At 34.9% G+C, this 25196-nt stretch overlaps 1 protein-coding gene across 7 annotated transcripts in view; it reads left to right on the top strand.

The window, feature by feature from the left end:
- The window catches only part of WDFY3 (WD repeat and FYVE domain containing 3), a 311818-nt gene that overhangs the window by 188231 nt on the left and 98391 nt on the right, over window positions 1–25196 (top strand). For all 7 annotated transcript variants that reach the window (XM_074228578.1, XM_074228572.1, XM_074228575.1 and 4 more), the window contains 7 exons: window positions 4275–4506; window positions 4834–4934; window positions 5110–5328; window positions 12397–12578; window positions 14839–15070; window positions 22067–22227; window positions 23421–23532. In XM_074228578.1, the coding sequence (XP_074084679.1) occupies window positions 4275–4506; window positions 4834–4934; window positions 5110–5328; window positions 12397–12578; window positions 14839–15070; window positions 22067–22227; window positions 23421–23532 (1239 nt within the window). The remainder of the gene's footprint in view (window positions 1–4274; window positions 4507–4833; window positions 4935–5109; window positions 5329–12396; window positions 12579–14838; window positions 15071–22066; window positions 22228–23420; window positions 23533–25196) is intronic.

Raw genomic sequence — 25196 nt, forward strand, 5'->3', positions numbered from 1 at the left:
ATTATTAAAACAGATAAGGAAGGAACTTTTATCCTCCTAAAAGGTATCATAGACAATAAAGTAATTTCAATACTGAATATGTATGCACCCAATGGGACAGCATACAAATTCTTAGAGAAATTGAATGAGTTACAGGAAGACATGGCAAAAGTTTACTGGTGGGAGACCTCAACTTTCCACTCTTAGATTTAGATAAATCTAACCATAAAATAAACAAGAAGGAAATTAAGGTGGTAAATAGATTGCTAGAAAATCTAAACATGGTAAACTTTTGGAGAATATTGAATAGGGATAGAAACTAATATGCTTTCTTTTCTGCAGTACATGGCACTTACAGAAATATTGATCACGTACTAGGGCATAAAAACCTAATGATCAATTGCAGAAAGGCAGAAATAGTTAATACATCTTTCTCAGATTTTAATGCAGTAAAAATCATAATGCAATATTGAGCCAAGGAGCTATAGATCCAAAATTAATTGGAAACTAAATAAGCTCATTTTAAAGAATAAGTGGATAAAAACAACAAATTATAGAAAGAATTAATTATTTTATTCTAGATAATGACAATAATGAAACAACATACCAAAACCTATGGGATACACTCAAGGTGACTGTCAGGGGATTTACCATATCTTTAAATACTTACATGAATTAATTAGAGAAAGAGGAAATCAATGAACTAAATATGCAACTAAAAAAAATTAGGGAACAAATTAACCCCCAGTTAAATAAAAAATTAGAAATTCTTTTTTTTTTTTTTTTTTTTTTTTTTTTTTTTTTTTTTTTTTTTAGGCTTTTGTAAGGCAATATGGTTAAGTGGCTTGTCCAAAGCCACACAACTAGGTAATTATTAAGTGTCTGAGGCCGGATTTGAACTCAGGTACTCCTGACTCCAGGGTCAGTGCTCTATCCACTACACCACCTAGCCACCCCCCCCAATTAGAAATTCTAAAAATTAAAGGAGAGATTACCAAAAATGAAAGCAAGAAAAATTTGAACTAATAAATAAATAAAAAAAAAACAAGAGCTGGTTTTATGAAAAAAAAAAATAAAATCGATAAATCTCTGGTCAATTTGATTAAAAAAAAGAAGAAAACAAAATTGTTAGCATCTTGCCACCAATGAAGAGGAAATTAAAGTAATAATTCAGAATTATTTTGCCCAAATCTGTGCCAATAAATTTGATAATCTAAATGAAATGGAGGGATATTTACAAAAATATAAGTTGTCTAGATTAAATGAAAAGGAAATTAAATATCTAAATAACCCTATCTCAGAAAAAGAAATTCAACAAGCCATCATTGAACTCCCTAAGAAAAAATCTCCAGGGCCAGATGGATTTACAAGTGAATTCTGTCAAACATTTAAGGAATAACTGGTTCCAATTCCATATAAACTACTTGGAAAAATAGGTGAAGATGGAACTCTGCCTAACTCTTTCTATGACACCAATATGGTGCTGATACCTAAACCAGGAAGAGTTAAAACAAAGAAATTTATAGACCCATTTCCCTTATGAACTTAGATTCAAAAATCTTAAGTAAAATCTTAGCAAAACAGGTTAACACTAAGGTAATACTTTTTAACCACGTACAATTTATCCCAAGAATGCAGGGTTCGTTGAATATTAGGAAAACTGTCAGTATAATTAATTTTTATCAATAACAAACCTATCAGAAATCATATGATGATATCAATAGATACTCTAAAAGCTGTAAATAAAATACAGCACCCATCCCTACTAAAAACTGGAATGTGTAGGAATAAATGGACTGTTCCTTAGGATAATAAACAGTATCTATTTGAAACCATCAACAAGCATCATATGCAATGGGGATAGGCTAGAGGCATTTCCAGTAAGATCGGGGTGACAAAAGGATGCCCATTATCACCACTACTATTCAATATCATATTAGAAATGCTAGCTTCAGCAATAAGAGAAGAAAAAGAAATTGAAGGAATTAGAGTTGTGAAAGTAAAGTAAAAAAAGTAAAAAATAAAGTAAAAAAAACTAACTTTTTGCAGATGACATGATGGTATACCTAAAGAATTCCAAAAAGTCATCTAAAAAGTACTAGAAACAATTTTCAACTTTAGCAAAGCTGCAGGATATAAAATAAACTCTTATAAATCCTCAACATTTCTATGTATGACTAGCAAGTTGCAGCAGAAAGAGGTAGAAAGAGAAATCCCATTCAAAGTAATCTCAGACAATATAAAATACCTGGGACACCTGTCAAGGCAGACTCAGAACCTTTTTGAAAACAATTACAAAACATTTTTCACACAATAAAATCAGACTTAAATAACTGGACAAACATCAACTGCTCATGGATAGTCTGAGCAAATATTTTTTAAAAATGACAATTTTACCAAAATTAAACTACTTATTTAGTGTCCTACCAATCAAAATTCTAAAAATTACTTAAATAAGTTAGGAAAAAATGTAAGTAAATTCATATGGAGAAATGAAAATTTGAGAATCTCCAGGGATTTAATGAAAAAAAGTGCAAAAGGTGGTGGCTTAGCCCTACCAGATCTAAAATTATAAAGCATCAGTCATCAAAACTGTCTAGTATTGACTAAGAAATAGAGTGGTGGATCAGTAGAATAGATTAGGTGCAGTAGCAGGAAATGATTATAGTAATCTGCTGTTTGATAAACTCAAGAGTCCAGCTATTGGGATAAAAACTTACTCTTTGATGAAAACTGCTGGGAAAATTGGAAGTTAGTAAAGGAAGAAATTTAGATTAGACCAAAACCTCACATACCCTATACCAAGATAAGGCCAAATGGATACAGGATTTAGACATAAAAAAAATACTATAAGCCAATTAGAAGATGAAGGACTAGTTTACCTGTCAGATCTATGGAAAGGGAAGCAGTTTATGACCAAGGAAGAGCTGGAGAACATCATTAAAAACAAACTAGATAATTTTGATTACATTAAATTAAAAATCTTTTTCACAGATAAAACCACTGTAACCAAGATCAAAAGAAATTAGTAAATTGGGAAACAATTTTTATGACTAGTGTTTCTCACAAAGGATTTATCTCTAAATTATACAGAGAACCGTGTCAATTTTTTTTTTAATTCGAGCCATTCCCCAATAGACAAATGGTCAAAGGATATGCAAAGGCAATTTACAGATTAGAAAATCAAAGCAATCCATAATCATATGAAAAATTGCTCTAAATCACTAATTATTAGAGAAATGCAAGTTAAAACATTTCTGAGGTACCACCTCACACCTCTCAGACTGGCCAATATAACCAGAAAGGACAGTGATCAATGTTGGAAGGGATGTGGAAAATCTGGGACACCGTATAATACATTGTTGGTAGAGCTGTGAACTCATCCAACCTTTCTGGAGAGCAATTTGGAATTATGACCAAAGGTCAACAAAAATATGCATACCCTTTGATCCAGCAGTACCACTACTGGGTCTGTACCCTGAAGAGATTATGAAAAAGCGTAAAAGCAAACATTAACTGTACAAAAATGCTCATAGCAGCTCTGTTTGTGGTGGCAAAGAAATGGAAACTGAGGGAATGTCCATCAATTGGGGAAAGACTTAACAAACTGGTCTATGTATATGATGGAACACTATTGTTCTATTAGAACCCAGGAGGCATGGTAATTCAGGGAAGCCTGGAAGGATTTGCATGAAATTGAGTGAGGTGAGCAGAACCAGAAGAACATTGTACACCCTAACAGTAACATGGGAGTGATGATTAACCTTAATGGACTTGTGCACATCAACAAGGCAATCAGGCACAATTTTGTCATGTCTGTGATGGAGAATGCCATCTGTATCCTGAGAAAGAATTGTGGAGTTTGAACAAAGACCGAAGACTATTATCTTTAATTTTTTAAAAAAAAAGTTGTCTTATTATGTAATTCTTCTGTATATTATATTATACCTTTCTTACTTAAGGATATTTCTCTCTCATCACATTCAACTTAGATCAGTGCATACTATGGGAATGATGAAAAGCCTAGCAAACTGCCTTCTGTGTCGGGTAGGGGTAGGGGAGCAAAATGGGGGGGGTTGTAAAACTCAAATCAAACTTCAAAAAAAAAGTTTATAAAATTTAAAAGAGAGAGAGAGCGAGCGAGAGAGAATGAATAAAGAACAAAAGAGCCCCAAAAAGTGGCTCGGGGGAAGGAGAAAATCTACAACTCAAATGTATTTTTTAAATTTATAATTGAGAAATATTTAATGAAATAAAAATCTATTTAAAAGATTAAAAAATTTCTTTCCTTATAGGTAGTATGGTCACATCTGTTGAAGGACTGGGTTCTGATAATGTATTCAGTTTACATGAAGATAACCACTATCGAATAAGCAAGAGTTTGGTAAAATCTGCAGAAGGAAGCACTGTACCCTTGACTAGGGTAAAATGTTTAGTTTCAATGACAACCCCACATGATATCAGGTTACATGGATCATCAGTTACTCCTGCTTTTGTTGAATTTGACACCTCACTTGAAGGATTTGGGTGAGTACTTTAAGTTTTATGATGTTCTATGTGCATTTACATCTACATATATTTATCCATTCGGAGAGATCAGGGCAAAGGAGTTAGAATGCTGAACCTGGAGTCAAGAAGGCTTCAAATCCAGCCTCTTTTACTTTAAAACTATTTGACTTCTTTGGGCTTCAGTTTTTTTCAACTCCAGTCTACAATATGGCAGGCAGACTGTTAAAGTTGGATAGTTTCATTATATACAGTTATCTTTAGATGAGAAATGCAAAATCAGTCATGAGATCAAAGAAAATATTTCTTTTTAATGTTTTTTCTTTCTACTCTTTTTATTATTAACAGTTGCCTGTTCCTACCCAGTTTGGCACCTCATAATGCACCTACAAATAATGCTGCTACAACAGGTCTTACTGATGGTACTGTCATCAGTGGAATTGGAATTGGTAAATACTATTTAGTGCATTTGTGTTCATGAGATTTTATTTTTTTATAATTCCAAACTTTTCCACTTTGTCTTATGTAAATATTTCTCTTTTTCTCTCTTGCTTCCTCTGCCTCCAACCTACTTCCTCTCCCTACTACAAATATATATATATATATCTCCTTCATCCCTTACAGGTGAAAGATTCTTCCCTCCTCCATCTGGATTAAGCTACTCGTGCTGGTTTTGTATTGAACATTTTAGTTCACCTCCAAATAACCACCCTGTCAGACTTCTGACACTCGTGAGACGAGCAAATTCTTCTGAACAACATTATGTGTGCCTTGCCATAGTTCTGTCAGCAAAAGATCGGTCCCTAATTGTTTCTACTAAAGAGGAACTACTCCAGAATTATGGTAAGTTTGTCTTTTGATTATTGGGGAAATAATTGTTATTTTTATGCCTTTAGAAATTTAAGGTTGGGTTTTCCAAAGTATTCCATATTAAGCAAAATATTAAAGTATAATCCTGAATCATATTAATTAAGGTAAGACTACTCGAAATGGTTCTCTGTATGTTTTTTCAACTAATCTTAATAGCAACAAATGTAAACTTGAAGAGAGGATTTACCAGGCATCTGTAATTGACTTGACTTGTTGAGGAGCCAAACATTTTGATGGTGCTTAATGGAGATTATTGGGTTCTGGTAGTAGAAGAAAAATCCATAAATGGCATTAGATAGTGATAAATAATTCAACCTACTTTCTCCTCTCCATCTTTCCTCCCAGAAATACATTGAGCACGTCAGACAGGAGGGGTAGGAGTGAAAGTGCAAGAAGCACTGGAAAGGGAAGCATGGAAAGTTGTTGTCATGAGAGAATATGAAGGGAAATAGTTCTAGATAAAAATCTTACGTTACCTATGGATCAGGCTTTTCAGAGAGCACAGTGGAAGAACTGGATAACTCATAGAATGAGCCACTATGTAAAAAGAATATGATGAAAAAAACCCATATGATATTAAGAAAATGCTGGGCCCACCATACTGAGGAAGCTACAGATGTATTAATATTTGTTGACCAAATAGGAGAAAGATGTGTGATACATAGTCTTAGAGCATATGATAAACTTATCAAAAATTTATAGAAATACTTTGAAACAAGAAGGTATCACTTCATTGAATGACAAATCAGATGCCATTGGCTTTGCAGAATGTAACTGAAATTGTTTGTTTTTTTGGTTGGAGCTAAAGAAATGTTTAAAAATCTAAGAATGGAATTAAAAGACCCTTACTGTGTGGATTACTCAAAAGCTGAGCCCAGAGTATGTTGACAAGAAATATCAACCAAGTAGTTGTGTCATATGGGAAGTTTGTGCTGCCATTTCAGAATAAAGTCTCTGTCACCAGAAATCACAGAAACCTTGGCCTAAGGAGGAACATGGAATAATGGAGAGCAAAATGTCTTCCAAGTCAAGAAGATCTGGATCATGACCGTCTAAGAACTCAGTAGTTGTGTCACCTTGGGCAAGTCATTGAATATCTCAGCATCACAGTGAATTCTCCATGCCTCTTTAATTCACAGCACAGATGTCATATTGGGTTGGGAGCGGAAGTTTCTTCATCTCGCTATTCCTGTATCAAAGTTACCTCAGTTCCAATTCCTCTCCCTATCCTTATAGAATCCAGACTTGATGATTGTCTGGGTTGTGCAGTGTGTTAGGAAAAAACTATGAAGAATACCATGGCAAGCTGTCAATACTTAGCACCAACCCTCTCTCAGTTGAGGCAATGCCAACTGACTAGAATTATGGATCAGAAGTTCTCCATTTTTCATAGAATGTTTAATGACAAATCCCCTTGTTACAAATGCAGCCCTCAAAATATTCTGGATAACTTGACTAATAAACCATGATAGAAACATTCTATTATCATCAAGCCACGGTTGCCCACAATTACCTGGCTCTGACATTGATGCATAAAGAGGATTGAGAAACGGGAGTAAATATTTACTAAACACTTATTGTGTGCAAGATATTGTTTTTTAGCTTTACAAGTATTATTTGATCTTCTCAACTGTGGGAGATGGTTGCTATTGTCCTCATGTTGCAGTTGAGGAAACTGAGGTAGGTAGAAATCATTTAAGTGACTAGTCTAGATTAAAGATCTAGAAAGGAATGATCTTTTCTACCTATAGATGAAGAAGAGTTCATGAACAAAAAAGAGTTAAAGAGGATCAAAGAAGACAATTTTGATTACATAAGTCTTTGCAAATAAAAAATATTAGTTAAAATTAGAAGGCAGTGGGTAATTGGGGGAAAATGTACAGTTTCTCAGTATCATAAAGATCTTATATTTAAGATATAGGGTTAGTATTTCCTTTTTTGGACTTGTGCAATTGAAAAGAGATCAAAGAATATCAACAGGTAGTTTTTAAAGGAAGCAATACAAATCTTCAAAAGTTTTATGGGGGAAAAAAGATCCTCCAAATCACTAATAGAGAAAAGTTAAAGCTACTATGAAGTTCTAATCCTCACATATGAGACTGGCAGAGATACCACCCACCATCTCCAAAAAATGAAAAAGACAATATTGAAGAAGATGTAGGAAGAGAGACACACATTTATAGGCTAATTAAGTTATGAGGGGTTTTAGCCCTTCTTGAAGGCAATTTGGAACTATGACCAGAAATCATAAACTGAGGTTAGTTAGCCTTTGTCCCTATGAAAACAATACTAGGCCCAGTAGATCAAGGAGAGAGGAAGAGGTTCCATAATTGTAGAATATATTTAGCAACTTTTTTTGGTGACAAAGAATTGGAAACTAAGAGATCTGCATCTATTGGGGGGATGGCTGAGCTAATTATGGCATCAAAATGTGATGGAATATCCCTGCCTGGTTTAGAAATTATGAAAGAGATGGTTTGAAAGACATATATGTATACATATATATACATGTATATCTATATCTATATATATATATATATAAATTAAGTCAGAGTGAAGTGAGCAGAACAAGGAGAATGTTCTGTAAAGTAACAACATTGTGAAGGCAAACCAGATGTCTGGATCCATAATGTTGATAAGGTATAATGTTGAGCTTTTGAAAATAGTGAGATGAAATTCAGTCAGGATAAGCATAAAATCTTGTGCTAAGGTACAGAAAGTCAGTTCTATAACATATAAATGGGGATGCATGGAGAAGCATAGGTCCTAAATAGAATTTTGGAATTTGAGTGTTTTGCAAGATTTAATGTAGTAGCTAAAAAAGTAAATGCAGTTTTAGGCACAACATAACAGAGGCATAGTTTCCAGGTTCAGAAGGTGACAATTCTACTATCCTCTGCCCTCATTACACTTCTGGAATAATGTATTCTGTTCTGGACATGCCAGTTTAAGAATAATTTTGGTAAATTGGAGAACATATATAGAAAGAACATGGTTAGTTGTTGTCCTTCAAATCGTTAGATCAAATGTTAGATCAAAATGTCCATCTGTGACTGATCAGAACAATACTAGAGTGGTGATATTTCTATATTTGGGCATCTCTAATGGCTTTCTTGTTCTGTTTGGTTTTGATCTTGGTTTTTTGTGTTGCTGCAATTCTACTTTGCTCATGAAACAGTACCTTCCTTGGTATGGGTATGCAAGACTAGTCCTGTTGCAGTATTCTCCATGGTTCACAATCACAAGTTCTATAGTTCTTCAGAGAGATCTTGGAGAGTTTCTTTGTAAAACTTCTTCTGACATCTATTGTGAGCACTTGTCCCCTATGAGTTCTCCATAAAATAGTCTTAGTCAGATATACATTTGGCACTCAGATAACATGATCAGCCCAATGGAGTTTCATTTTCTTCAGTAAAGTTTAAATGCTTGGCAATTCAGCTCAAGAAAGGACCTCATTATCTGGAACCTTATCTTATCCAAGTGAGCTTCAGAATCTTCCTGAGACAATTCAAATGGAAACAGTTCTGTTTCCGGGCATAGAGTTGGCATACTGTTTTATAGACATACAGCAACAATGTCAGCACAGTGGTTAACAGCCTAAATACTCCCCCCTACACACACACACACACACACACACACACACACACACACACACACACACACTTTCTTTCAGAGCCTCTCATCATCTGTGTAAGCATCCCTGGAAGGTATACTGCCAAGGCAAGTGAATTCAACTATAGCATTAAAAATGTCTTCATTTTCTGAAACTGATCGTTCCATGTATGCATGGTTCAGTGCTGGCTGGTGTAGAACTACTGTCTTCTTGGTTTTCATTTGGCATGTAAAAATTAGCCCAACTGGCAGAGCATCGATCCATACTCTATTGCATCACAAACTTGAAGACGTTTTCAATAAACCATCATCAGTTAGTGTTGAAGCTGTTGATTTTTTTTATCTCAGGTTGAAATCAATCCTTCTTGATTTTCCAAATGAAGAAAAGGTCTTGAATGCCAGTAGGCACCTTTCATATGACAGGGCACCTGGTCCAGCTTCTATTTGAGCAGAGACACAATGCAAGGAGTCCATTGCTCATACAAAAGCTGACTGAAATTTTCTGGGTTATATGGGCAAAGGAAGCCTTCATTGTTTATCTCTCTAAACAAAAAGATAATAGGCAGTCCTGTGACAATAACAGGGGAGGGTCTCTCTCTTAGTCTCTACTGACAAAATTCTTGCCACAGTCCTTATTAGGCTAGTAATTTGGGTAGCTGGACATCTATCTGAGAGCCATTGTGGCTTCAGAAAAACCATGGAATAGTTAATAGGATGTTTGCTGCCTTACAGTTCAGGAGAAACGGCAAGAGAACAGAGGTCTGCACACGATATTTATTGATCTGACCAAGACCTTTGGTATTGTCATTCATCAGTGCTTGTGGCAAATCATGGCAAAATTTGGTTGCTCAGAAATGTTCATCAGTATTATACACCAGTTTCTTCACTATGACATGCTTGCCAGATTCTGGATAAAGGACAATGCCTTCACACTTTCCCAGTCAACAATGCAGTGAATCATGCTTTTTAGCATGATGTTTTTATCATTTTTTATGGATGCCATCAACGAGGACCTCAGCAGCATCAAGATCAGCTATCAGACTGATGGTAAACTATTTAACTTGGAAAAGCTACAAGCAAAGACTAAAATGGAAGGTTTTGTGTGTGACTGTTCCTTTACAAAGGGAACAATGAGACTGGGACAGGGACTTGAGTTTATGATCTGGGAAGATCATTTGAAGCAATTGAGCATGGTTAGCCTTAGTATATTTACCAGCATTTCCTTGATGCAGGATCCCTGGGCCAACCAACATGGGGATGATACTCAAGGTCCCCTTCCATTTCTACTCCATAGGGATTAATTTTTCTTAAAAGGAGACAAAACTTAGCTCAGGATTTTGTTGGCCCTAACACCCCCTAAACAGCTTCTTATTAACCCAAAAAATTTTGCCCAAAGACCCAGTCATAGTCAGTCATGTACTCTCAAACTTGGTGAATTTCTGAAGAGCACATAAATTCCATGCCTTCACCATATCTTTTCCTAATGTCCAGATGCTTTTCCACCTAGAGAAAGAGGCAAATCGCATCCAGAGAAGCTAAGTATCCCTGCCCCATTATTGCACATTTTTGCTGTATTTGTACAAAGTAAACCTTTTCCTTTTAACTTTCCCTTTCATCCCAACATTGAAACCAGAGGATTGGAGATAGGGCTGACCCAAGAAAACTCCATCAGAACCCTATGGCATTGCCACAAAATGTGAAAGACCGCCTTGAGGAGGGGATGAGTTGTGGTCTTTCTAGCCTAAAAATTAGAGTTGCCTAGTTTTAGAATGGCTCATTTCAAGGTCTTCATGCCAAGGCTGAACCATCACTTTACTTGCCTGTTTATTTTTCTTACTTAGAAATGATAATAATAGAATCTAGCATTTATTTTATGCTTTAAGGTTTGCAAAGTATTGTAAAAATTTGATTTCCACAACAGTCCTGTGAGGTAGGTAGGCTATTATTCCTATTTTGCAGATGAGGAAACTGAAGTTGACAGAGATGGTAAATGATTTGCTAGTAAATGACTGAGGATTTGAATCTAGGTCTTACTAGGATCTAGTGCTCTACCTCTTATGTCACCTAGCTCTCCCTAGCAGGGATTTCTTTGTGTTTAGATTAGATGAAATGACTTCTGAGGTCACTTCCACTTCTCAAATTCTGTGATCCTTCATGGACCAATAGATGACAAATCTCCCCATTGCTAAAATAGACCTCAAACTATCTTGGAAAAATGTAACCAGTAAACTGTACTGTAAGGCCACTAATATTAGTGCATAAAAACTTTCTTAATCTATTGTTAATATATATTGACATGCCAGGTGCTTAATTACCAAGGTACATGAAATTTTTTAAAATTATAAAGATCCACTTAGGATATCAAAAAAGATGCTTCTCTGCTATTGGAATTGTTTACTGTCATTTAGTTACAGAAAGTATTTTTCTGTGAGCAATACTCATATACCACTAAAAATGAATTAATAATAGAAAGATGATTACTTGCCTTATTACTGTTTCTATCTGAAGTTCTTCAAAAATATGAGATAAATGCAATGATAATAATGAGTCTGGTGGTCATGGTAGTGATGATTATGGTGGTGGCAATGATCATGTTAATAAACTTCATTCCTTTGACTCTTGAAGATTTGCACAGCACTTTACATAATTTGACCCTTATCTGTACCAGTTACCATTACAAATGTCAGCTCTTCTTTTATTTTCATCTGTTATTTGCTGTTCTTTTTAACATATATGCTCTCAAAGAAGCAGATAATTCTATTTCAGTAAAAGCCACCAACATCCTCTTAGAAGTCTTGGTGACTCACAGCAGTTCTGCAGTCCAATTTATTCAATGCCAATCCAGTTTTAAGAAACTTAAGCCAAAGTTTCTTAGCACACTAGGAAATTTTTGATTTAAGCCCAGGTGAAGAAATCCTTAGGGTTATTGTGAGAATCAACTGAGATACCATTTGTAAACTCCTTAGCACATAGTATATGTTACATAAATGCTTATTCCCTAGCACATAGTATATGTTACATAAATGTTTATTCCCTTGTCTTCATTGCCACTTATAAAATAAAAACGGATAAAGTCACAAATAATAGTATTTATCTTTTGTGTAGTTTGTGTGATCTCATTCCCTTCTATTTTCTTTTTATTTTCCAAAATTCTTTAAGTTGGATGGATTACTTAAAACTAATCTTTATATAGTATTATGTTATATATAGAGTACATATTCTTTGGATGATATTAATATAGTATAGAATTTAGGGTTAGTATTTGGGCAATATTACATGCTTGCTAACTGCTTGGTGATGTGGAGTGAAGAGTGATATTGAAGATTCATGCCTTCATATGTTTGCTTTAATAGAAAGTCCTTAAACTGATCTAAACCATAGAGATGCGATTGGCATCAGTATTCCAGTAAGTTTTGTTTTTTGTTTTAGTTGATGACTTCAGTGAAGAGTCCTCATTTTATGAAATTCTTCCTTGCTGTGCCCGCTTCCGCTGTGGAGATCTCATAGTTGAGGGACAGTGGCATCATCTTGTCTTAGTAATGAGTAAAGGCATGTTGAAAAACAGCACCGCTGCCCTCTATCTTGATGGGCAGCTTGTCAACACAGTAAAGGTACGTCTTTGCTTTTAAATCCCTACACACAATATAAAAAAATTATTGATCTCTGCTTTGCTTTTGATGTGTTTTTTTTTCATTCGTTACCCTGTTTCATGTGTCACTGTTTTAGTGAAAGACATAGGGAGAGCATTTGGAGGGATAGAATGGAAGTGTATGTAGACTGTAGGGTGGTGGCTAAATGGGGAAGCGTCTCTCTAGTCTTGCAGTCTTACATAAATATATATATATATATATATATATATATATATATAGATAGATATAGATATATAGATATATAGATATAGATATGTGTGTATGTATATGTGTGTATATATGTATATATAATAAATATATATATATATGGAGGGCACATAGCTTTGGAGCTGTAAGGCACAGAGTCTAGCCCCCCTCATTTTATACATTGAAGAAATTTTACCTTCAGAGATGTGAAATGACTAGCCTTAGGTCACAGAGACTCCAATCCAGTGGTTTTTTCTTGGGCCTTCTTGTTTTTTGCTTAGGGTAGTAACATATTATTTATAAATAACTTCTGATTCCCATTTCATGATTTCTCTCTTCTTTCATCTTGGTTCTTAGGTGTACCATGCATTCTTTTTTTATTAACATCTTCATCGTCTGATAGAGGGGAAGGGTTTCCTATGCAAGTGGTGGAGGCAGGATTATAAAAGTAAAAATCAAGGAGAGGTTATATTTTTCATGAGTAAGATCATTATGCTTTCTTTAAAAAATGACCATCTTAGTTTCTAATCCTTTGAAAATGTTATCATATTAACTAATTAAGGCTAAATTTTTAAACTAGAGGGAAAGATTCCCAGAGAATGAAAAAGATCTGATTATTTGTAGCATATGCAGGTGACCAGAAGACATCAGTAACTACCCACAGACTTCTCATTAATTATAAAATATTTATGTGCTCTCAGAAATCTCTTCAATGAAATATGAGAAGCAGAGTTTCACAAATACATCTTCACTGCAGACCATGTCTTCCGAGTCACTCAAATGATTCAGTGGTATAGTTGTGTCATCATTGTTCATCACAAACTTTTGAGTCAGTAGAGCAAAATACCTATGTTAGAGGTAGTAAACAAGATAGTGCAGTATACATTTTATCAAAATATCAAGGTCTGTGTTTTTTCACTTTGGCGTTGCTGTACAGATGACAATCATTTGCTCTATTCTTTATGTTTAAGCTTTATCTTTAATATTACTGCTTAAAATAAAACTGAAGTTTGGATTTTGAGATCAGTTAGTTTGTTTTGTTTTTTCAGCAGTCTCTCTTCTGTCTATGTTGCCTTCCCCAGGTGGTTTCTTCTTCTTCTAAGCAGGCATACTGAAGGTTCTTAAGTTATTTTCCATATTCTTAATTTTTGGGGACTTTAAACAAGTCCAGACAAATTTATAGAACGTTATGGTTTTAGGATACTTCATGGTATTTATGTGCGATTACAAGTGATTCATAGTGAGTGGAATTTACACTAAAGTACAAACTTGATAAATTATTTTATGTTGGACTAAAAACATATATAAAGATTTTTAATAGAATAAGTTCAAATTTATTCAATAACTTAAATTGAAAAGTAGAAAATTGAATCAGCTTGGCTGATTTTTGGAACCCCTGTAATTCCATTGACTTTTTTGTTAAAATTCAATTGAATAATAATTTTTGGGTCATACAGAGCTAGCACTAGTATGCCTTGAAATATGAAATTAAACATGTGATGTACAGGAGTTTGAAAAGTGAAAGAGCAACAAAGATTAGGACAGAGAGACGGAGAGAGAGAGAGAGAGAGAGAGAGAGAGTGTGTGTGTGTGTGTGTGTGTTGTATGTATTTGCATTTTCACACATACTTAAATACTACAGCAAAAACATTGATTATTGTATCTTACATGCCCAACGAGATGCTGATGTTTGGCTGTGATGTTTCAATGAAATCTGAAAAGATAAATATGTTGCAACCATGTCTTCTCCTTGAAGCTCGTGTTTTCCTGCATCTCTATTGTATTGTCGGCTCTTCCTAAAGAGCTGGATAGCTGCAGTTCAGCATCCAGGACAGGGTCCAGGTGCTTCCGGAGCCCACAGCCTTGCATTCTCTGCCTTTAGATTTCCTGTCATTAGTTGGACTTGGGACAAATGTGAAGGGACCCACAGAGCTCTGGGGGCTGGAGATATATAGTATAAGTTAACCCTGCTCATTTTCCTTTTCTGGCATACCTGCTTCTGTTCTGATTCATTTCTTCTCATTTTTCCTTATAGCTTCATTATGTTCACAGTACTCCAGGGGGTTCAGGTTCTGCAAATCCACCTGTTGTCAGCACAGTGTATGCCTATATTGGCACTCCACCTGCTCAGCGGCAGCTTGCTTCATTAGTATGGCGCTTGGGACCCACACATTTCTTAGAAGAAGTTTTGCCTATATCGAGTGTTAATGTCATTTATGAACTAGGACCAAACTATGTTGGAAGCTTTCAGGCTGTACATGTCCCATGTAAGTACCTTGTCCCTCGGAGCTGAAGCCTCTCCTTTGAATGACTCATAATGCAGTCCTCATGAACTGTGTACATTGTCAGAAAATCAAGAAATATTTAAAAATTATCTAGCAAGCATTTATTTAATACTTTCTGGGTGCAGTACACCTTCTTATAAGAACAATAAGAATGTTATTCTCTCTCTACCTTTTTCTCTCTCTGCGCCTCTCTCTCTCTCTCTCTCTGTCTGTCTGTCTCTCTTCTCTTCTAAACCTTTTTATCTTTCTTTAAAACCTTCTGGGGTTTCCTCTCCTCCTACCTTCTCAATTGAGAAACTTGCTTCTTCTTTTACAAAAAACATTGAGGCCATTTTCTGTGACTTCCCTCTTCTCCCCTTGTTCCCACCTCATATCACTCAGATACCACTTTCACCATCTCCTCCTTCACCAGTTTTGCACACACTGTGGTAGCCTTTCAGGTTGTCCACTTTGTCAGACTCCATTTTATCACTTATTCTTAGACTCTGTCTATAGGTTTCTTCCCTCTTTCCTGCCCTTCCTCAAAAAAACATTACTCTTCCATTTCTGCTATCGTCCTATATTTTCATTGCTAAATTTGAAAAGATTTTACCTTGCAACATCTTTCAACTACAACCACTCTGGTACAGACCCTCATCACCTCTTGCTTAGACAATATTGGTAGCATGCTGGTGGATGGGTCACCCTACTTCAAGTCTGTCTCCCTACTCCACACTCCCTTTAGCCACTAAAATGATTGCCCTAAAGCCCAAGTTTAACCATGTCATACCCACCAAAGACCATATTTAATAAACTCCAGAGACTCCTAATAACTTCCAGGATTAAATACAGAATACTCTTATTTGACATTCAAAGACCTTCATATCTTGCCCCCCCCCCACCTTTTCAGTATTCTTAAATGATATTCCTGGCTACTTATTCTTCAGTATAGTAACACTGACTTTCTGGCTGTTTGATCAAAAAAAAAAATACTCTTTTTCTGGGATCCAGGCATTTTCTGTGCTATCTGTCATGTCTGGAATATGCTCCCTGTTATCTCTGATTATTGATTCCTGTAAGTCTCAACTAAGATCTCATCTTTTACGGAGAGACCTTGCCAACTGTAATTATTTCTAGTGCCTTGCTTCTTATTTATTTCCTATTTATCATATATATTACTTGTTTGTTCAAGTTTCCTTATTGTCTTCCCCTTAGATTGTGAACTTCTTGAAAGTAAGGACTATCTTTTACCTTTTTTTTTGTTTCCCCAGCACTTAGCACCATGTCTGAGGTACTTAATAAATGTTTACTGATTAAGTAGAATATACATGTATACCAAAGTATTTCTTAATGCACTTTTCTATAACTATATAAGGAATGTGAGGTTGTTAGTTAAGGATGATACTAGCATTTAGAGGGCATGGGAGGCAACAGGCTTGAGGAAGAACAAGATGAAGTTGAGAATGGTGAATGACCATTGCAAAAGCAAGGAGACAGTCATGTAATTGGATACATAAAAAACAGAGAAAAGGCCAGTTATGACCAGGCCCCAAAAAATGCAGTAAAAGGTGAGGAGGGTGATATATAATGAGACTGGAAAGGTATGTTGGATCCAGATTGTTAAGGGCTTAAAAAAACCAAATGGAATAATTCATATTTGATCCTAGAGCCAATTGGTACTTACTGGAGTTTACTTATTAAGTAGGGGAATGTCATAAGTTGTCATAAGTTAAAGTTATGTTAATGTAAAATCACTTGGTAGTGAGTTGTATTGAGAATAAATTTAAGGGAAGAAATAAAGTACTGATACTATTAAGGAGACTATGGCAGTAGTATAAGCAAGAGGTAAGAAACTGAACAAATGTAATGGATGTGTGACTAGAAAAAAGGAGTAGAATATGAGAGAAGTATCATGAATTAGAAATAACAAGATTTGGCACCTGATTAGATATTTAGATTGAAGGAAGGATAGTAAGAAGTACAGGATCATATGAAGATTATGAACCTGAGAGACCAGAACAAAGGTTGAATACCTTATGAACATAAGTATATACATATAAAACAGATAAAAATAAATACAAGGTAAATTGGAGTAGAGGCTTCATGTGGACAATGTCACTTGAACAGTTTTCAAAGAACTGGAGTTTGGAAAGCAAGTCTTGGACACATTGCATTGGGCAGAGTACTTCCTGTTGAGAGGTGTGATTGGATGTTAGATTTCAAGATGTTAGCTGGCTAGTCAGTAAACACTAATTAAGCATTTATTCTATGTGCTAAGCACCATGCCAATTAGTAGCAATACTGTAGAGTTGTAAAGAGGAATTTATAGGCTTTGGGAACAGCTTGGATAAGAGGGTGAAAGAGTCCAGCAGCCAGGAAAATTCCCATACTGCCAGGAGGAGGGGCTGGGAGGATGGTGTTACCTTGTATAGTCATCAGAAAGGTAGAAAGGGGAAGGGTTTAAGGAGAAATAGAATGAGTTTTGTTTTAGACATATTGGGTTTACACTGACCAGTGAACATCTAGTTTGACTTATATGAAATGCAGTTGAGTTGAGAAAGAAGAGCAGAGGAGATACAGGTAGACAGCTCTTTCTAGAGGTTTGTGATATTGTGGAGAGATGGGGGTTGGGGGAGATGGTTTGAAGGGAAGACAGTAAATATGTTTAGGATTGGAAGGACTTGGGCGTTTTTGGGCAGCAGAAAAAGAACCAGGGGATAGAGAGAGGTGGGGAGAATTGGGGTGACAATATGCTGCAGAAGGAGAGGATAATTAAAAGAGTTACTTTTTCATTAAGGGATTGCAATAATGTTAGAGAATGGGGAATGATGTCAAAGGTTTGGAATATTAGCAGTATGAAAGAGAAGAGAGATTCCTTTAGGAAGTACTCAAAGAATTAACTTGCTGAGTTGAGGGTCTAGTTGAAACTAGATAAATACATAAGTAGGTATTGGTCCCAGTCAACTCAGTTATGATGCCCTCCAACTCCATTCTGCTTAAGAGTAGGAAGAGGGGGAGAAATTTTGGGATTAAGTCAGGTTTTGACTGGCTCTAAGACTAAGGGCAAGGGATTCCATGTAGATTTGTGAATTGGTTATCTGTAGGCATGAGTTTTAGAAAATAGGAAAGTGAAGTTTGAGCAGGAGTGGCCACCAGGGAGATTACTAACTAGTGTGAGGTTTATAGTTCCTAATGAGAACAAAGAAGTTGTTTAGCAGGAGAGGTCAGAGAAGTAATGGAAGAAGGAGTCTTTGAGAGAGAGAGAGAGAGAGAGAGAGTGTGTGTGTGTGTGTGTGTATTCATGCTCCATTCTCTGAGATTCACACTGTACTTCTGCTAGGGTACTATAGAATTTGACTCACTGCCTCTCCTTCAGGGTTTTTACTCTTGTTTCCTATTCCAGATTAGTCCTAGGATCTCTGAAACAAGTATACAAGCTTATGTTTGAATGTCACCAGAACTGGGGAACCCTTGTGCCCCCTCCCCACCCTGTCCCCTCACAGTCCCAAACAGTCACTCTCCTTTTGACCAGTTAGTTCCCAATATGGAAAACTTTTTCTTTAGATCAATAAACCTATTTGTAAGTGTTATTGTTTAAGATATTTTTTGGTTTTATGACATAATTATGACATATTTTATGACATTATGACATATGGGAAGTTATCCTAACTCTGTCTCTACAGTTGAATACTTCCTTATAGTATAGAAAAACACAAGCACAAAGTATGTGACCTTCCCTCATCCCTCTGGCACAACTCTTTCCTTTCTGCAAAGAGGAGCAAGGTATGTTCAGTTCTTTGATGTGCCTGGAACTTCTGCTCCTTATCTTCTTTGACCCTTTTGCTTTTTCGTCTTCCTTTGATGAGTTGTATTCTTCCATTGGAATGTAAGAGCTTTGAAGGCAGGGAAAATCATTTCTGTTGTTCTCAGAGCTTAGCACAGGACCTTGAAAATAGTAAGAATTTAATAAATATTTGTAGACTTTGCTTGCCTCTTCTCTTTTAGTAATATTCTTAACTGTTTCTCCCAGTTTGGCTTCCTCTTAGTGCTCTTTTTCTTTATACTTTTGTGGACTTTAGAACCATATTATTCTCTTTATTTCATTCTGTGCTTTTCTGAATTTCTCATAATAATTTTTTCTTATTGCATATTAATGTGCACGTTCAATGACTTATTCAGCCATTGTCAGATTGAAGGGCAGCCATTTATTTCTAGTCCTCTGCTGTCAAAAAAAGGGGGTTTCTATTAACATCTTGGTAAATATTCCACATTTCTATCTTTGACTTCCTTGGCATGTATTCCTTAACAGATCTAAGATAATGAGCAGTTAAGACTCTTATTGCATAAACCCAAATTGTTTTCCATAATTGGACCACTTTGCACATCCCCTAATGGTCTCCTAATATGCCCCTTAAATGTGACTATTTCTAATTTTTACCATCATTGCCATTTTCTGAGTGTGAGGTGAACCCTCAGAAGTATTTTCATATGCATTTTTTCATAGAATTGTTGAAAGTTTGTATTCTTTGGAAAATCATTAATATACTTTGATATTTTATGTATCTTAGAAAATGTTTCAGAGTCATTCTGAATTTTAGTTTCTTAATCCCTGTTTTTAAAACTACCCTCTGTTATACTTAAATATCTAGGGAATCAGACTTTCTTGAAGTATATCATCTGTTTTGTCTCTGAATTGATTTTGTTCATGTGGAAGCTTTTTAATTTTCTGTAGTTGAAATTAAATACGTTTTCTTACATTATCTTTATCCTTCAATTAAGAAATTTTTACTTAGCTTTATGAAGCTATAAAAGTTAACACCTTCTATTTTCCTTTATTTGTTTATTCTTTGTGCTGTGTACCTGTTCATGTTCTTATCAAATATCTTTTGGAGCTTATGGGGTCATATGGAGTAAGATACTGGTCTAAACCTCATTCCTGGAAAATGTTTTCCAAATTTTCCATCAGTTCTTGTGAAAGATACTTCTCTCCTCTGCCCCCCCCTCCCGGGTTTTGCGTTTTTATTTTTATCACATATCCAATTAGTCTTAATACTTCTGCTTCTTGCTTATCTAGTCATTTCCCTAAACTACTTTTCTATTAGCTTTATGAAAACCTTTTGATGATTATTCTTTCAAAATATTGCTTGAGGCATGATAATATTACATTCCCTCATTTTCTACTTTTTATTATTTCCTTTCAGATTCTAGAACTTTTGTTGCTCCTGATGAATTTTGTTGTTTTTATTTCCAATTCTGTAAAGCATTCCATTGGCAACCTTATTGGTACAATGAAACTGATAAATTAATTGTGCCTATGTTTTTAACTTCAGTTTTTCTCTTTTGTCATGGCTATAAATAGCATTTCTACGTTTATCTTGTCAAATAGTAGTGTAGGGAAGGCATCTTTGTATTTTATCCCTCTTAGAGCTTTCATTGTTTCTCCTCTGCTAATGGTGCTTTAGGCTTTAGATACCTTTTTATTGATCATGGTAAAGAAGGTCGCCTTCCTTGCATATATTCTATAGAATTTTTATGCATAAATAAGTGCTGTATTTTATCAAAGACTTTTTCTACATTTATTGAAATAATTAAGTTGATTTTATTATTTATATGATTGACTTTTCTGATATTGAACCATCTGTGAATTCCTGATATAAATCCAACTTGATAATAGTGAATTATTTTTCACTATAATAGTGAATGGTATTTCACTATTATAGATATAACAATTTGTCTATAATATCCCCTGCCAATATTTTAAAACTTTTGTATCTGTACATGCATATATATATATATGCATATATATAAAATTTAACTATAACTCTTTTTCTTTTTGATTTCCTTGGATTTAGTATTGAACCATATATTTTTTATTTTGTTAAAGAGTTTTTGGTAAAGTTCATCCTTTATTATTGAGGATTATTTAATAGCATAGATGTTAATTGGTCATTAACTGTTTATTTTTGCTCACTTGTGAGTAGATCAGGACCAAGGTTTTTTCTTTGATCAAGTTGTTATACTACTTTGGTGACACAGTGATTCTTTTTTTGCTACAGTAACATCAAAAATTATATTATAAATTAGAGAAGGCTTATGATTACTATCAATGGAAGGAGTTTGCCCACATCAAAGAGATCGTAGATGCTTCTTTATAATATCTTCTTCCATTAGACTAATAAATGTATTAACAGAAAATGAAGCTTGGAGTACAAAGCGAAATATTGAAAGAGCAGATATGGACATAGCTGGAATAAGAACAAAAGTTGCTATCTACATCTTTCCTATCAGTTTGATTAATGTAGATTCCATTTTTATATCTATGACTCTAGTGCCACCTGCCAGTAGCTTGATGGAAGATCCATCTATCTATAGAGTCTGTAGTTGTTACTGAGAGAGAAACAGAATCAATCAGTAAATCACATTTGACCTGATATGAGCATTTACTCCTATTATTGGTTGGGGTTTGACTCACAGGTAACAGATACTGAGTTTTTCCACTGCTCCTGCAGATTTTCTTGGATAGGTTACTTTCTCTGATGAGCTGTGCTGCTGGTGTATACAATTCAGCAAAAAAAAAAAAAAAAAAAAAACAAACCAGAAGGTGCAGTTAAGAATTTATTGTAGGAACAGCTTGTAGCTGTGATTCCAAAAATAATCCAACAGATAAAAGATCCAGACCCACCTTTAATTGGGTTGGGAGTTTGTCATCTCCCATCAAGCTTTTGAAACTACTATACTCTGCACACATACAACCCTGTAGTCATATAGATTCCCCTGGAACTTCGCTTGAGGGAAGGGAGGGGAAGTTTTATCCTGCTGTGCTCCCTCAGGAAACTTTCCCGAGTGAAAAAGGCAAATAAACAAGTAACTGACCCAAAAATACATTTCTTGATCTCTACACTAAGCATGGCAATTTCTATGTTTTGCCCTACTTCCTATATTTATTTTGAAGATAACTAATTCTGCTTTTGATGAGATGCATTATTTCTTATTTTGAAGGTAAAGATTCCAAATCTGAAAGTGGCATCCCATCCCCTGTGTCATTAGTTCCAGAAGAAAAAGTGTCATTTGGTCTCTATGCTGTCTCTGTATCTTCACTCACAGTGGCGAAGATACGGAAAGTTTACAACAAATTAGATAGTAAAGCTATTGCTAAGCAGGTAAGTGGGAAACATTTTGTGATTGACAGATTTGAAAAAAGTCACTTATTTCCTTAAAGATCTTCTCGAATTTTAGTTTGGGTGGTAATAGTGATTACTGCTTTTCTGTTGACATTTTTCATAACTTAGGAAGCCAGGAGTACAATATGTATCATTCATATTGCTTTTTTAACAGGGACTGAATTTAAAAATAAAATTAATTTTTACATATATATATATATGTATATATATGTGTATATGTATATATGTATTGCTTGTTTTTTGTTTGTTTTGTAATGAGATCTTTGATTTCCTCAGTATCAGGAGCTCTCCTTGGTCAGTCCCTTCCCTATTGCTCTTAGACTCTAAGACTGTCAGAGCTCTAGAAAAGTGTATGGTTACATGAGATCCAGTCAGGAAGACAAGGAATGTGTCATCCTGGGCAAGTCAGTTCAACAATGCCATAAAACTGTAAATAAGAGGACCAAACAATATCACAATTTCTCTACCAGAGAAATCATGGGTTCTGTTATTCACCTTTGGTCAAAAAATTCATACATTTTGTGTGTGTGTGTGTGTGTGTGTGTGTGTGTGTGTGTGTGTGTTCTCATATTGAGCTCATAACAGTAAAGTATGAAAAAGGGGGAGCAAGGAACTCATTCTTTGACTGTGAACCTACAACTCTTGGCATTATCATGTTGCTTCAACTATTGTCACTTTTAAAAAATTTTCTATTCAATACCTTTTTTTTCCTTATGAGAATTCCTACAGAATTAATATAATCAAGCAAAATGACCCCCCCCCCTGTGTATTTCTGTGAAGTTCTCTGATTAAGCATATTTTATCTACAACATTTTTAAAACATCATTGATTTAAGGAAAACCATATTATCTACTGACTATGAAGTGAAGGCAGCAGATGGTGATGTTCTGGGATGTCCTCGGTTGAACTCTTGTATTTAGGATTGATACAAACCTCTTCAGTCTTTCTTGGTACTTGTATCAAGAATAGTTCTCATTTCCATCTTTGTTTTGTTTCCCCTGTACTTTAGTAGATCTCCAGAATTGCATCTGTTTTCCATGTAATTCATTATATAATAATAAATAATAATAATAATAAATAATGTATTTTCCCAATTAGGTCTGCTTTTTAGAGCAAAAGAATCCCTTTTCCCCTTTGATGGTTTGTATCACATTCTTTTTTTTATTCCACAGTTAGCCATTTCTTCCCACGAGAATGCCACCCCTGTGAAGTTGTTGCATAACTCAGCTGGACATCTGAATGGGCCGGCCCGCACTGTTGGAGCTGCACTCATTGGCTACTTAGGTGAGACCTGTTGTGAATCTTTGTATGTCTACAACAATCTAAGTTTAGGTTTGAGAAATAATTACATTATTTCTTCTTGCTGTCTCATGGAGATGTCATGCATAATGGCAATTATTTTGCCTTTTCCTTTTAATTGTTTTCTTTTTATAGTCAAAGTGTCATTTTTCAAGAGGTTATCCTATTCTTTTTATGAAATGAAATTGTATTTCTTCTACATTTTTGGTTCACCGGATGTGTGGATTTGTTAGTAATTAATAAATAAATGAAGATAAATATAGCAATTTAAGTCAGTGTGATGTTTAAGTTATAATATATATAATATGGGGTCAGATAAACATCCAAATTTAGTGTTACTATGTAATAATTGCTTCAAAGAATAGGGTATTAAGTGAAAACTTTTCTTTTAAAACATATCTTTTTTCTTCATTAGAGTAAAATAGTATTTTATAATATCAAAATGATCTTAATGTAAAATGGCCTTGTAACTGAACTATTATCTGATCTTAGAGAAGAAAAACTTTTCCAGCCTTTAAAGTTTTTTCCCCTTTTTGGCCATTTTAGAGAATTGAATAAGCAAAATCCTTTCTTGATATTTCAAAGGACATATAAAACTGTATAGCCAGAATGTTAAATTGGAGAATTTATTTGAGCTGTTTAACTTATCAGCAAGTTTGATTTGAGCTAACTTTTGCTAATGTAGAGTCAGATAATAGTACTGAGTCTAATGTTTCTCAGCATTCATTATTTTAGTAATCAGTGGTATGTTATTTTTTGCTGTTCTTTGTGATAGTGCATTGATACCATTTTTCCTTTAGACTAATGTAGTTTTTCTTATTTTTATTCTTGATCTTTGATAAGTGTTAGGGACTGCCAGTGTGGAGATTCCTTCTCATACAGAGTATTAGAGATTTGCTTGGGGCACTGACAGTTTAAGTTACTTCATTACTGTACTGATAAACGGCTCTCTGAAAAAAAAGGGACACACTCTGAAGGTTAATCTGCTTTATTAACATTTTCTTCATCACTTTCCTAAATCTTGATAATCAATTGAGCAGTAAATCATACCCTGATTTGTAGTGTTTGCCAATTTCAGAGATTCATGCTGAAAATTTAATAATTGTTCTCAGAAGTTAGTTCAAGTTGCCTCTAGGTTTGTATTCAGTTCATTATGCCATATTAACTCATTTCTCTTAATTTAATTCAGCAAAAATTAAATGAGTATATATTCTGTGACCCAGAAATGATGTTCATTACAAGTAATCACTTGTGGTAGCAGAATAATCAAAATTCTTACCTAAAAGTGAAAAATTATAACAGTGTCCTTTTTATTCTATATTTTAATTTGGAACAAATTTGTGATGTCATCTTGTAGAGAGTGCCACGTGATAGAACCTCCTTTTCATATTGGCACCTGTTTTGTAATTTATAAGCATAGATTATTTTTTTTTAATTTTAGGCTTTTGCAGGGCAGTGGGGTTAAGTGACTTGCCCAAGGCCACACAGGTAATAAGTGTCTGAGGCCGGATTTGAGCTCAGGTACTCCTGACTCCAGGGTCGGTGCTCTATCCGCTGCACCACTTAGCTGCCCCTGATTATTTCTTAAGGAACAAGAATTTGCTCATATGTTATCTGAATGTTTTAGAGACAGGCCCTGAACTTAGGTC

This window comes from Macrotis lagotis, chromosome 3 (assembly GCF_037893015.1).
Source record: "Macrotis lagotis isolate mMagLag1 chromosome 3, bilby.v1.9.chrom.fasta, whole genome shotgun sequence".
NCBI classification, from domain to species: Eukaryota; Metazoa; Chordata; class Mammalia; order Peramelemorphia; family Peramelidae; genus Macrotis; species Macrotis lagotis.